We start from the raw sequence: 14,284 nt of genomic DNA on the forward strand, positions 1-14,284 counted from the left end.
ATATATTATATAATAAAGAGCCTGTACACTCCACCAACTCCAGACTGAACTGTCTCAAGCTCTGATTCAAGAACTATGTTTGTGTCCTTGCTTTTGAGTGCTGAGTCACACTGTACTGAACTTAAATATAATACACTGAGCTACTCAGAAACTATATACACACACACACACATACATATATGTATATACACCTATCTTAAACCATATATACAGCAGAACATAGCAATATTAGTAATTAAGTATTAATATTGTGTGTGTTAGTTGCTCAGTCATGTCTGACTCTCTGTGACCCCATGGACTGTAGCCTGCCAGACTCCTCTTTTTTCACTTCATATATGATGAACATCTATTCTTTCCATCAATAAATTTAGAGCAATATCATCTGGAGAACTATGATGTCTCATGCCAACATCCCTTTGTAATGAGAATATTTGAACCTTGCATATCTGTCCAATTACAGCCCCAAATAAGTCTCTGCAATTATGGCTTTTGATAAATATATTGTCCAGAGGCTTTTCAGAAAAGTTGTGCCAACTGACATGCCTACACTTCTCAACCTTGGATAGGGGCTTTTTTCTCATCTGAAAAATAAACAACTCAATCAAAAAACGGGCCAAAGATCTAAACAGACAGTTCTTCAAAGAAGACATACAGATGGCTAACAAACACATGAAAAGATGCTCAACATCACTCATTATCAGAGAAATGCAAATCAAAACCACAATGAGGTACCATTATACGCCAGTCAGGATGGCTGCTATCCAAAAGTCTACAAGCAATAAATGCTGGAGAGGGTGTGGAGAAAAGGGAACCCTCTTACACTGCTGGTGGGAATGCAAACTAGTACAGCCGCTATGGAGAACAGTGTAGAGATTCCTTAAAAAACTGGAAATAGAACTGCCATATGACCCAGCAATCCCACTCCTGGGCACACACACCGAGGAAACCAGATCTGAAAAAGACACATGCACCCCAATGTTCATTGCAGCACTGTTTATAATAGCCAGGACATGGAAGCAACCTAGATGCCCATCAGCAGACGAACGGATAAGGAAGCTGTGGTACATATACACCATGGAATATTACTCAGCCATTAAAAAGAATTCATTTGAATCAGTTCTAATGAGATGGATGAAAGTGGAGCCCATTATACAGAGTGAAGTAAGCCAGAAAGATAAAGACCAATACAGTATACTAACACATGTATATGGAATTTTAAAAGATGGTAATGATAACCCTATATGCAAAACAGAAAAAGAGACACAGATGTACAGAACAGACTTTGGGACTCTGTGGGAGAAGGCGAGGGTGGGATGTTCTGAGAGAACAGCATTGAAACAAGTATACTATCAAGGGTGAAACAGATCACTGGCCCAGGTTGGATGCATGAGACAAGTGCTCAGGGCTGGTGCACTGGGAAGACCCAGAGGGATAGGATGGGGAGGGAGGCGGGAGGGGGGACCAGGATGTGGAACACATGTAGATCTATGGCTGATTCATGTCAATGTGTGGCAAAAACCACTACAATATTGTAAAGTGATGAGCCTCCAACTAATAAAAATAAATGGGAAAAATATATATATATATATTTGAAACAATTTGAAACAAAAGATATTTTAATTTGTTTTCTTTGACTGCTTATGAAGTCAACCATTGTTACAGTTATAATTTTTCTTTCCCAAATCTTCCATTCATGTGGTTGACCCATTTTCAATCTAAAAGTTTTTTACACTCAGATTTAGCAAATTACAAAATGTCTGTTTTTGTAGATGAAAATGATTGAGTAGCAGTGATTTTATATATTTCAATATGATAGAGTAAGGAAGTTAGGGCATTTCCCTGGGTTCCTGGCTTATACTGCATATGTTTTCCCTTTTTTCTCTGTTTATTTTTTACTTCACAATGCTTTTGAATGTAAAAGGAGTTTCACTTTTAACTTTGAAACTCTTTTCCTTTGTGGTCAAGATAATGGTATTATTTTTTATGATTTCTAGGAGAAAAAAATCCAGAATCTTTCTGAACAGCAACTGAATGGGAAGGGACAGAACATGGGAGAATTAGTGTAAGAGGGGTGGGATAAGCTTTGGAGAGAACCCGAACTAAGCAACTTGCCAAGTCAATGCTCACTTCCTATTGCCAGCGGATATTGTGGAGTGCAAGTATCCTGAAGTACATTGAAGACAGTCAATGAATTTCAGTCTGGGAATATGACAAACATTACTTCAGATCTGATGATTCATAGCTCCATTTTTAAAACTCAAATGTCAACTTAAAAGGGTCCATTCGTCACTGAAGGCTCATTGTTGATCTCCCTTGTTTAAATGGATGAGATAAAAGAACAGAGCTTCTCTTAGCCGGTTATGTGTTAAGAAGCACCCGGAAGGGCAGGTGTGAAATTACCATGTGTGAGGGGCCATGCTGTAGGGGAATGGTTCTTCGCTGTTGAGATAGCATGCCTTTTGTCCGTTTCATTTGTTTTAATCTCATTTTATTGAAGTATGGTTTATTTATAATGTCATGTTCATTTCAGGTGTACAACAAAGTAATTCGGTTATACGCACATGTGTATATATATTCTTTTTCATGTTTTTCCCTTGTAGGTTATTACAAAATATTGAGTTTAGTTCCCTGTGCTATATACGGTAGGTCCTTGTTGGTTGTCTATTTTATATATGAGGTGAAGTGAAGTCGCTCAGTCGTGTCCGACTCTTTGTGGCCCCATAGACTGTAGCCCACCAGGCTCCTCTGTCCATGAGATCTTCCAGGCAAGAGTACTGGAGTGGGTTGCTATTTCCTTCTCCAGGGGATCTTCCCAACCCAGGGGTCGAACCCGGGTCTTCTGCATTGCAAGCAGATGCTTTACCATCTGAGCCAGTATATTAATCCCAAATTCCTAATTTGTTCCTCCCCATTTCCCCTTCGGTAACCATAGGTTTGTTTCATGTTTGTGGCTCTATTTTTATTTTGTAAATAAGTTCATTTATAACTTTTTTCTTAGATGCCACACATAAGGGATATCATATGAGATTTGTCTTTCTCTGACTTACTTCGCTGAATATGACCACTTCACTATAATACCACATTCTTTTTTATCCATTCATCTCTCAATGGACATTGAGGTTGCTTCCATGTCTTGACTATTGTAAATATTGCTGCAAGGAACACTGGGGTGCATGTATTTTTTTAAATTATGGTTTTCTCCAGATACACACCCAGGAGTGGAATCACAGGATAGTGTGGTGACTCTGCTTTTAGTTCTTTAAGGAACCTCCATACTGTTCTCCATATCATCCACTTCATTTCTGAGATCATGTTGCAGAAGGTTACTTACCCAAGGGGGAACTGAGCTGAATGTATTATAAATTATAAGACCCTCCCAGGATGGACCATGCCTCTCCAAATCCCAGGTGATTTATGCTCCCAAAGCATGTTCCATTCCCCACTTCACAGCGCTGTCTCCTTTGAGCCTTTCTAACAACTTATGGCAATTTTCACAGGCGAACTTGATGATTTCACAAGGCTGTTAGAAAGATGGTAAAATAAGGAGGATTTAATTTGAAGCATATTCCTCCTCACCCTCATGACTTAGAAAGCTTATAAGGAATCAGTGCCTATCTGACACTTTTTAATCCACAGCAGAAAACCCAAAATTTGTCACAGCAGATGAAACTTTCCAGAAGTTATATTTCTGGATCCAGTGGATATTTTAAATATTTTATATATAATACACTGCCCATATTATTAGAGATAGGTAGACAAGGGGAACCCTTCTTTTATTTTTTTTTTAATCTGCTTCACAAAGGAATGGAATCAAATCTGATTTTGAAGAAGATTAACCCAGGAATCTCAGCACAAAAGCAGAGAAATGCCTTCAGTTCTTGGGTCTCTACATCAGTGACTCCTGTAACATTTCTTTAGAGTGACAGGCAAGACATCCTACCCCCAGCACCTCCCCTGGAACCCTCCACGGCTCCCTTGACCCCTTCCTCTCTGCTCTGTTCCCTTCTCCAATCGACCCCAGTACTTTCTGCTCCTCAGCTGCTCCACGCCCTTCCCTACCTCCCCCCACTGTACTTCTGCACTTGGGACATGAAAAATAATCATAAGGCTGAAATCCTTTTCAGGGGCGCCATAAGACACAGTGGCCTGTACTTTGTGCTGGCTTACAAATACTCTATAAGCAAGTTTTTAAATTAATTTATCTTCTTTACTGAATTTTGCTGTTTTCTGTCAAACCTCAACATGAATCAACCACAGGTAGACACATATCCCCTCTCTTTTGAACCTCCCTCCCCATCCCACCCCTTTAGGTTGATACAGGGCCCCTGTTTGGGTTTCCTGAGCCAGACAGCAAATTCCCATTGGCTATCTATTTACATATGGCAATGTAAGTTTCCACGTTACTCTTTCCATACATCTCACCCTCTCCTCCCCTCTCCCCATGTCCATAAGTCTATTCTCTACGTCTGTTTCTCCATTGTTGCCCTGTAAATAAATTCTTCAGTACCATTTTTCTAGATTCCGTATATATGTGTTAGAGAGTGAAGCGAGTAGAGAGAAAGATAAATACCAAATAAGCAATTTTTGAGCTTCACAAAAAAGACTTATTTGTTTTTTGCACACGGGTGAAAAGTGAAAGAAAGTGAAAGTCGCTCAGTAGTGTCCAACTCTTTGTGACCCCGAGGACTATACAGTCCATAGAATTCTCCAGGCCAGAATACTGGAGTGGGTAGCCTTTCCCTTCTCCAGGGCATCTTCCCAAATAGGCCTCAAAGTCTTCCTTTGATGCCAACTAATACTACTCAAAAACATCCAGATTTAAAATATTATTCCACTCTTTAAAATATTGTTTAAACATTTAAAATATTATTCTATTCCTTTTACTTGATTTGGCTATAACCAACTAGAGTGAAGTCTATAAACTTTAAAATATCAAGAGACTGAAACTCCAATACTTTGGCCACCTGATGCGAAGAACTGACTCATTGGAAAAGACCCTGATGCTGGGAAAGATTGAGGGAAGAAAGAGAAGGGGACGACAGAGGATGAGACGGTTGGATGGCATCACCGACTCAATGGACAAGGGTTTGGGTGGACTCCAGGAGTTGGGATGGACAGGGAGGCCTGGCATGCTGTGGTTCATGCGGTCACAAAGAGTCGGACATGACTGAGCAACTGAACTGAACTGAACTGAACTGAACTAGAGTAAAGTATATAAACTTTAAAATATCAAGAGAACTTACAAGGGGAGAAACTAAAGAATTTTTACAGATTTCTATCTTGCAAAGGTGGAAATTTTTGTGTCTTAAAAAGAATAAAGTTTAGAAATAAAATCTTCACACCCAGGAGAAACAACAGACTTTAGCCATTTCAGATACTGGAATAATCATAGAATACAAAATAACTATGCTTTGTATGTCTGAAGAAATAAGAAAGATCCTTGAAAATATGAAAAAAAAAAAATCTTCACCTACCATCATATCTACCACACCTTTGGGACCCTTGATGCCCTGGAAAAGACAGAAATGGGTTTCAAATGCAAGATTTTGGAAATCCAGCACATTATTCTGAAGACTTGGCAAGAGAACTTGAGAAAGTTTACCAAGGTACAGAGACCACCCATTGCTTCCCTTCTGGGCCTGAAGTTCTGTCTGACTCCTTAAGGAAGCAGGTCAGAGTGTCTAGGAGAGGTGTCCCAGACCTCAGAGTTCAGGGTGCCCAGGGAGATGTTACAGAAAGACCCTTAAGAGACCAGGCCATTTCGAGAGCAAGCCACAGTTGAGGATCAAAATCAGGAAAACGTCATTCGAGATTCCAGGACCACTGATAGGCAGTGCTAAAGTGGACCCCAGCCCTCCCCTTTCCCTCTCTTCCCACCCACCACCACCCTATCTGTTCTCGAGCACACACAAGTCTCCCCTGGAAACCGTCCCAACAGACCCGCCCGGCTCCAGCCACCCTGGGACTCTGAAGTTCTCTGTTCTTATTCAGACTCTGTGAAGTAGTCAGTTGTGACTTCCTGCAGTTCACTATAACCTCCTCAGCCTTTGTTTCTCCATCTGTAAAATGGGCATGGTGGTCCTTCTACTTTTAAGATTTTTTAAGAATTTTTGTGCACCTCTCCAGCAAACACTAAACTGGAGTGAAGATCCCAGGTTCAACCCACTGCTGACTCACTGCACCTTCCTTCATGGATGACAGTCTGGCCTCACAGGATGAAGCAGAAGGCGAAATGACAACCACCTCAAGTTTTTCTCTTTCATACCGAGTGATCTTTCAGGGAATTTTACAAGTATCTGTGGACCTGTAACATTGTCTGTGCAGGAAAGATTTTATAAATGTCATATTTTGTTAGGATTTCTTCCTGGTTTTTGCATAAATGTTGTCACTCATCTTGTTTACAAGGACAAACTCACTCTCCAGTGAACTTTATGTATTGTTTTTGCATTTTGACAGATTCATGAATCTTCAACCACTCTAACATCTGCCCCACATTTAAGTCAAAATATCTATATTTAATAAATACTATGGACTGATGCTGAAGCTGAAACTCCAATACTTTGGCCACTTCATGCGAAGAGTTGACTCATTGGAAAAGACCCTGATGCTGGGAGGGATTGGGGGCAGGAGGCGAAGGGGACGACAGAAGATGAGATGGCTGGATGGCATCACCAACTCGATGGGCATGAGTTTGAGTAACTCCAGGAGTTTGTGATGGACAGGGAGGCCTGTGATTCATGGGGTCACAAAGAGTCGGATATGACTGAGCGACTGAACTGAACTGATACTGTGTAAGGACTTGAAGCTAATGTCCTCTAAAGCAAGTTTGGCTTATTCCCTATAAATCTTCTCCTGTGCATTTAAAACAATTATTTCTTCTTAGAGATGCCCCTCATCAAATCCTTATTCACTTTTACTTCAAATAAAAGAAAGGAGAAGTCTGTATTACCACTGGTCCTGGAGGGCCTGGGTCACCTGGAGTTCCAGCAAATCCAGGAAGTCCAGCATTACCCTGAAAATGACCAAACCAAAGGAGTAAGCATCCCCCTTGAACACAGCTTGATTAAGACCAATAGACCCACTTTGAGATTACAAGTTGTCCATATATACAAGGTCTAATGAGTCTGTGGACCAGTTAGTGGAGTGGGACATAGAGACTGGGGGAAGGTATCTCTTTGTGAGAACCACTTGAGTCCCCACCTTACATATTTAACTGCAGTCAATGTGTGTGCATTCACACAAATACTTCCAAACAGAGCCTTAAACTATGTCTCAGTCCTCAGCTGAGACTCCAGGTCACATAATTAAATGAATGCAAGAAATGAGTATTGAGGGTCAGGCATCAAGAGAATGGAAAAGCTCCTATTAGCTTCTGATCTTTAGTGTCTCAGAAGAAGTCTATGCTGTCCATGGACTCGCTGGTTATCTTACAGGTATTTGAACTACTACTGAATTATCTGTGTGTAACTGACACTTTATCTTTTTAAGTTTTAAACAAGAGAGAGAAGTTTAACTGAGCAAGGTAATATTAGCCAGTATAGTCAAGGCTATGGCCCTTCCAGTAGTCATGTACAGAAGTGAGAGCAGGACCATAAAGAAGGCAGAGCACTGAAGAATTGATGCTTTCGATCGAATTCTGGTGCTGGAGAAGACTCCTGAGAGTCCCCTGGACAGCAAGGAGATCAAACCAGTCAATCTTAAAGGAAATCAACCCTGATGCTGAAGTTTGAAGCTCCAGTCCTTTGGCCACCTGATGCAAACAGCTGACTCATTGGAAAAAACCCTGATGCTGGGAAAGATTTAAGGCAGAGGGAGAAGAAGGCAACAGAGGATGAGATGGTTGAGTGGCATCACCAATTCAATGGACATGAACTTGGGCAAAGTCCGGGAGATGGTGAGGGGCAGGGAAGCCTGCAGTGCTGCAGTCCATGTGGTCGTGAAGAGTCAAACATGACTTGGTGACTGAACAACAACAATATTAGTCAACAGCAAGTCTGGTTAGACATAGATCAAATTTTTCTTTATGTCCTTGCCAGTGTTTGAAAATACCAGTCATCGGGTGCCCAGACAATACACACTCTCTTTTCATTCTCCTTTTCTACCCTGAACCCTAGTCCATGTTCTTAAAGAGCTTACTCTCTAATGTGAAAGTGTTAGTCCCTCAGTTATGTCTGACTCTTTACAATGCCATGGACTGTAGTCCGCCAGGCTCCTCTGTCCATGGAATTCTCCAGGCAAGAATACTAGAGTGGGTAGCCATTCCCTTCTCCAGGAGATCGTCCCAACCCAAGGATCAATCTCCAAGGATCCGTCTCCCACGTTGCAGGCAGATTCTTTACCATCTGAGCCAGGATGGAAGCCCCTTATCCATCAGCTAAGCACTACCAAGGGGCTGGGTATCCACCAATTACTTTTTCCAAGAAGGGCTGCCAGTGGTTGTGGATCTTCAAGACAGAATCTTCCAAACCTGAAGGTTTTAATGGTAGACTCCCTAAAGTACGGAGGAAACATGACTCCAAGTCCACCAAGATGGCAGCCACATTCTTGAGAGCCTAGTCCTAGAAAACCTAATAGAAAGTCAAGGCTTAGAAGAATCTTAAAGAAACAGTAATGTCTGTCCCACAGCTAAGCCATCATTTTTCAAATAATGCCTAGATTTACCAAAGACAAGGGTATCCCCAAAGCTGTTCTTTAAAAAGTTGATACTGCATAACTGAAACTCCAACTTGAATTTTCTGTGTTATGGTTTGGTGAGCTGCATTTGCATTCAGATGATAAATGATAATTTATTAATTATCATTAAGTGGGGAGTGACCAAGAGAGGTGTAGAATATTCTGAGGAGGACATGGACTTCCTGCTAAAAAAATCCATTAACCCAGTATAAAGACAGTCCTTTGGGTCACAATGTGGCCTCTGTAGACATGGGGAAATTCCTTTGGTTCTTACCCTCTTCCCTCTGGTTCCCTTTGCCCCTTCTCTCCTCAGTGGCCTGGGTCACCGTCTTCTCCTTTAATAGGATCAAAAGCAGAACCACGAGTGTAAAGAAAAATAAAGGACAAACAAATGACACATGCTGCATACCAGATGTCAGGGCCAAAAAGATATCTTCTTACTTGTGCACCCGGGTAGCCAGGAAATCCAGGTTCACCCTAGTGTCAGAAACGAGATAAGGGCTTTGTTTAGTGTCATATGATTAAAACTTTCTTTGACATTCCTTGGTGAGAAAAGAAGAAACTACAATTTTGAGGAAACAGACTCAGAAACAAGTGCCAGATAAAACAATGATCATGGCCGTTATCTTCAGCTACTCCCTAGTGGCCATATTTTCCTTCTACAATTTAATGCAAAACAAGGTGCACCTGATTTTTACAAATTCTTCCTCCTTCCTTGATATATTGTGTAACGAAACTTTCTCCTTGTGCATTTTTTATCTGTCGGTTTAAGTCACCAGAGGTATGATCCAATGGAAACCAAGGGAAGGGCCACTAAATTGCTACAGGGAGATAGGTGATCACTGTCAGACCAAAGACATACTGCTACCAAGCAAGCATTCAGTCAACGAGTATGTATTTAGCACCTACTGTCTGCCAGACATGTCTCTAGGCATTGGGAATTCCATGGTAAACAGAACAAAGATCCTGCCATCAGGGATCTTACCTGCTAGTGAGAAAGGGACATACATCCTGCCAGGGTGAGATCAATGCTATTCTGGAAAAAAGGATTAAGGAATAGATATTGACATGTAAGGGTGAGGGGTGTAACTATTTTATATAAGGGTGTCAGGCAAAACCATTTTGGAGAGGTGGCATTTGGGGAAAGAATTCTTCCATAATTCTTCCAGTGAGAACTTTGCAAGCGAGCCAAACAGGTGTGCCAAAGAAGAGCATCCAGGCAGAGGGAGGAGTATGTGAAAACCATAAACAAGAGTATGAACAGGCGCCAAGTTTGAGGAACAGTGAAGCAGAATAAGCGGGTGGGGAGGGTGGATTACAGAGAGTCTTGTAGGTCACGGAACAGTGCAGTTAACTCTGAATGCCATCAGGAGCCCCGGCTGGGCTTTGGGTAAAGAAGTGACATGGTCACTTCATGTATTTTAAACATGGCTCTGGTTCCTTCAAGCAGAGCTAACCAGAAGGGCAGAAGCAGGGAGAACAGTCAGGTGGCGATGACCGTCATTAAGGTAGCACAGCATGTTGGCTTAGCCTGGGCGGCAGCACTGGCCACAATGAGATGGGATGAAATCTCACCCCGTGTATGTATTTTGAAGATAGACTCACTCTCACTTGTTGATGGATTAAACGCAGGCGGGGAGAGAAGGAGACATTAAAGATGAAACAAGCATCTGTCGTGAGTAACTGGCAGGATGCAGTCTCTACTTCCCATGCTGGGGAAGGCAGGGTGATGGGCAGGTAATCAGTTTTGACTGACTGCATGCTTGATATTAAAGGATTGAGAGAGTTAACCCAGGCTGGGAGTCCGGGGCCTTTTCAGGAGGAGATGAACATTCTCGCTCACGCTTTCCTTAAGCTGTGTGCAACGTTGCATCTTGCCCGAGAACTGGCCTTTCTTTAGGTCTGGAGTTGATAATTACAGAGTGAGCCAGAGTCTTACTTGTGGAAATGCTTTTCTTAGGTTCTATGTTAATGACTGTAATTGTAACAAATCTTGCCTGGGGACCTGTTTCTCAAGACTTGTCCCCCTGATGACACAGCAACAGTCTGCCTCGCCCCCAGACGTTGCCCAGACCCTGGCTAGTCTCGGGCCAGTTATCTCAGGATGTCTGCCTTGGGGGAGGGTCTGGGGGAGCTCTTACAACCTCGAGGTGTTCTTTTTCTCTATTCTCAGCAGCCAGTTGAGAAGTATCCAATGCCCTGCTTAAAATAGTAGGGGCGGGTACTCTCTACCACCTTCTGATGTCTGTGCCAGAAACTTTTTCTTTTTCACTTTTTTTCTTTTTTTTTTTTTTTTTTTTTTCACGAAAAGTCAGAGGTGACTTTTCGCTTTTTCTTTTTCACTTTCACTTTAAATAAAAATCTTTGCTTCACAAAGCTTTTGGTGCCTGAGACTGTCTTTGGTCACGGAGTGAAATTGTATCCTTCAGAGCTCGGAAATCTGGCGGCACCACTCACCATAAGCTATCAGCATCACTGCTTCCTAGATGGCACTGGTGGCAAAGAAGCTGCCTGCCAGTGCCAATGAAGGAGATGTAAGAGAAACACATTCTATCCCTGGGTTGGAAAGATCCCCTGGAGAAGGAAATGGCAACCCACTCCAGTATTCTTGCCTGGGGAAATCACATGGACAAAGAAGCCTGGTAGGCTACAGTCCATAGGTCACAAAGAGTCGGACAGGACTGAAGTGACTTAGCATGCACGCAGGTGTGATGATGGTATTGTACATTTTTAAAGGATATTTAGAAGTGCAAGCTGAAATATTTATGCATGAAATATATAGTACTGAGTATTCACTGGAACGACTGATATTGAAGCTGAAACTCCAATACTCTGGCCACCTGATGGGAAGAACTGACTCACTGGAAAAGACCCTGATGCTGGGAAAGATTGAAGGCAGGAGGAGAAGGGGACAACAGAGGGTGAGATGGTTGGATGGCATCACCGACTCGATGGACATGAGTTTGAGCAAGCTCCGGGAGTTAGTGATTGACAGGGAGGCCTGGCGTGCTGCGGTCCACGGGGTCACAAAGAGTCGGACACGACTGAGAGACTGAACTGATACACTATCTGGGATGTACTTCAAAATAATTGGGAGGGGAGTGAAGAAAAGTGGGTGAGACCACAAAGAAAACTAAACTGGCCAAGTGTTTCTCATTGTTTGAGCTAGGTAACGTGTACATCGGAAGAGGGATCATTATGTTTGTATCTCCACTTATATATATGTTTGGATTTTTCCATAATAAAAGATTAGAAAATTTAAGAAGTAAATAGTTGGTTGGGACATGCCAATTTTCATGTACCTATTAGATAACCAAGGGAAACATATTTGGAACTTAAGAGACTGGTTCAGGCTAGAGAAATAAACTGAAGATTGGAGGGCGGATGGCACTTAATGCCATCAATCAGATCATCTCAGGAGTAACTAACGAGGGAGCAAAAGGTGAGGATAGAGTCGTCTCGAGTCTTCAACATTTAGTGCTCGAGAACATTGAGAAGGTCCAGCCAAGCGCAGCCAGTGAAAACCAAGGAAGTGGTGTGTGCTGGAAGATGGGTGGGGAAAGGTTTAAAGAACAAGCCCTTGAGATCATTGCTGTCAAATGCTGCTGAGACACGTAGCATGATGTGGGCAAAGAACTGACAGCTGGACTTAGTACCACTGTTCCTCAAACACGGCATACACACTTACCACGACTGCAGCAGACGTCGCGAGAGGGGAGGGCTGCAGGCTCAGTTGTCATCAGCTTCAGAGAACCAGAGGAGAGAAGGTGGTGTTCCCAAACCTTGGCACTACTGACGTTTTAGATGTGATGGTTCTTGGCCGTGAAGGGCTATCCTGTGTATCACAGACACAAAACGGCATGTCTGGTCTCCACCTACGAGATGCCAGCAGCATTCCTGTCCCAGTTCAGGCAACCAAAACATCTCTAGATATTGCCAGATGCCCCCTGGAGGGTAAAATCACCCCTGGGTAAGAACCACTAGTACAGACTGCTCCTGCAGAGAGTTTTATCAGACAGGAATGCGGCAATGGGAGTACATAGTTAAGTGAGGGGTTTTGGGGGTGTTTTTTTTGGTTTTTGTTTTTGGTTTGGGTGGTTTTTTTAATTTGTTTGTTTGTTTTAGATGAGGGACATTTCCATCTCTTTGTATATTGATGGGAATGGTCTATGGCAAGGGAAGAAAATTTAATGATGCAGGAAATAAAGATGACCGTTACAAGAGCCAGGGCTTTAAGGAAACAAAAAAAAGAATGGAATCTGGTCCACAAGAGGCGAGAGGAGGCTCAAAGGCAGATAACGGCATGGACTCTCATCCAGGGCAAGGGAAGGCGGGATAAGTAAGCACGGAGGCAAGCAGGTGGCCTTCACGGTGGTGGATGCACGCCGTGGTTTTCTCCTCACTGATCTACTTACTTAATGAAATAGGAGGCACAGTCACCTGCTGAAAACGTAGAAGAGAAAGCAGGTCTTGGAGGCTTGAGCGGAGAAAGGAGGATGAAGAAGTCAACTTGGAGAGGAGAAGAGTGAACCAACGGAGGAAAAGGTCTTAGGCCAGGCAGCATAAGGGCCCTGAGGGAGACTGTGATGTCTTGCCAGGAAACAATGCTGGGAAATGTAAACGGTAGCCCTGTGTACCACAGGATTAACTGTATCACAGTGACACGGGCTGCCCTTGCGCTTAGTTCAAGCTGGCATGCGGCTCCAAACGTGCCGATTTGAATTTGACCCAGAATCCCTTCTCTGCAAACTCTAGCTTAGAGAAGACAGATTTAATTTGCCAGGGTGGGCCTCCAAAGGCTAGCTTCTACACTGAGATCTGGCTCAAGCTGTGTGACCTTAGGTAGGTTGCTTCACTTCTCTGAATCTCCATATTCTTATCTGTACACTGACAAGGCTAAACAAGATGTTCCATCATTCCACAGATATTCACCAAGAACGGACGGCACTCGGGGCACTCTGATTGATAAAACGGCAGTGGGGCCACGTGGCAGCCACGAGGAAACAAGAGCATCGCAGAGGAGTCAGCCCAGAGTCATTTCAGCAGCTGGGCACCACTGCACGGCCCAGGGGTTTATTTTGTAAGGCAAGAAATGTAACTTGTAGACTGAAGCCCCCAGAATAATGGTAGCGAATGACATTTGATTCAAGCTTCATGTGGCTTCCAAGCTTCAAAACCTCTGTCCCTGATGTTTTGCTAAAATACTAGATTCACATAGGAGGGAAAATATTCAAGTATGCTTGTTGAGCACCTATCCTCAGTGCCAGGCTCTGTTCCAGCAATACCAAAATGAATAAAATATCTAAAAAATGATCAAACGAATTTATTATTAGAAACAGACTCACAGACATAGAAAACAAACGTACCAAAGGGAAAAGTGGAGTTTGGGATTAACGTTTATATCTACTAAACATGGGGGCTTTACTGGTGGTTCAGACAGTAAAGAATCTGGCTGCAATGCAGGAGAGCCAGGTTTAATCCCTGGGTCAGGAAGATCCCCTGGAGAAGGGAATGGCTACCCACTCTAGCATTCTTGCCTGGAGAATCCCATGGACAGAGGAACCTGGCGGGCTACAGTCCATGGGATCACAAAGAGTCGGACATGACTGAG

At 42.9% G+C, this 14,284-nt stretch overlaps 1 protein-coding gene across 1 annotated transcript in view; it reads right to left on the reverse strand.

The window, feature by feature from the left end:
- Nucleotides 1-14,284, reverse strand: part of LOC110126285 (collagen alpha-4(VI) chain-like) — a 113,153-nt gene that overhangs the window by 33,903 nt on the left and 64,966 nt on the right. Inside the window, 6 exon segments of the mRNA XM_070466998.1 lie at nucleotides 3,486-3,520; nucleotides 5,475-5,510; nucleotides 6,950-7,012; nucleotides 8,948-8,970; nucleotides 8,973-9,011; nucleotides 9,117-9,150. Coding sequence (XP_070323099.1) covers nucleotides 3,486-3,520; nucleotides 5,475-5,510; nucleotides 6,950-7,012; nucleotides 8,948-8,970; nucleotides 8,973-9,011; nucleotides 9,117-9,150 — 230 coding nt within the window.

The sequence above is a fragment of the Odocoileus virginianus genome, chromosome 4 (genome assembly GCF_023699985.2).
Source record: "Odocoileus virginianus isolate 20LAN1187 ecotype Illinois chromosome 4, Ovbor_1.2, whole genome shotgun sequence".
NCBI classification, from domain to species: Eukaryota; Metazoa; Chordata; class Mammalia; order Artiodactyla; family Cervidae; genus Odocoileus; species Odocoileus virginianus.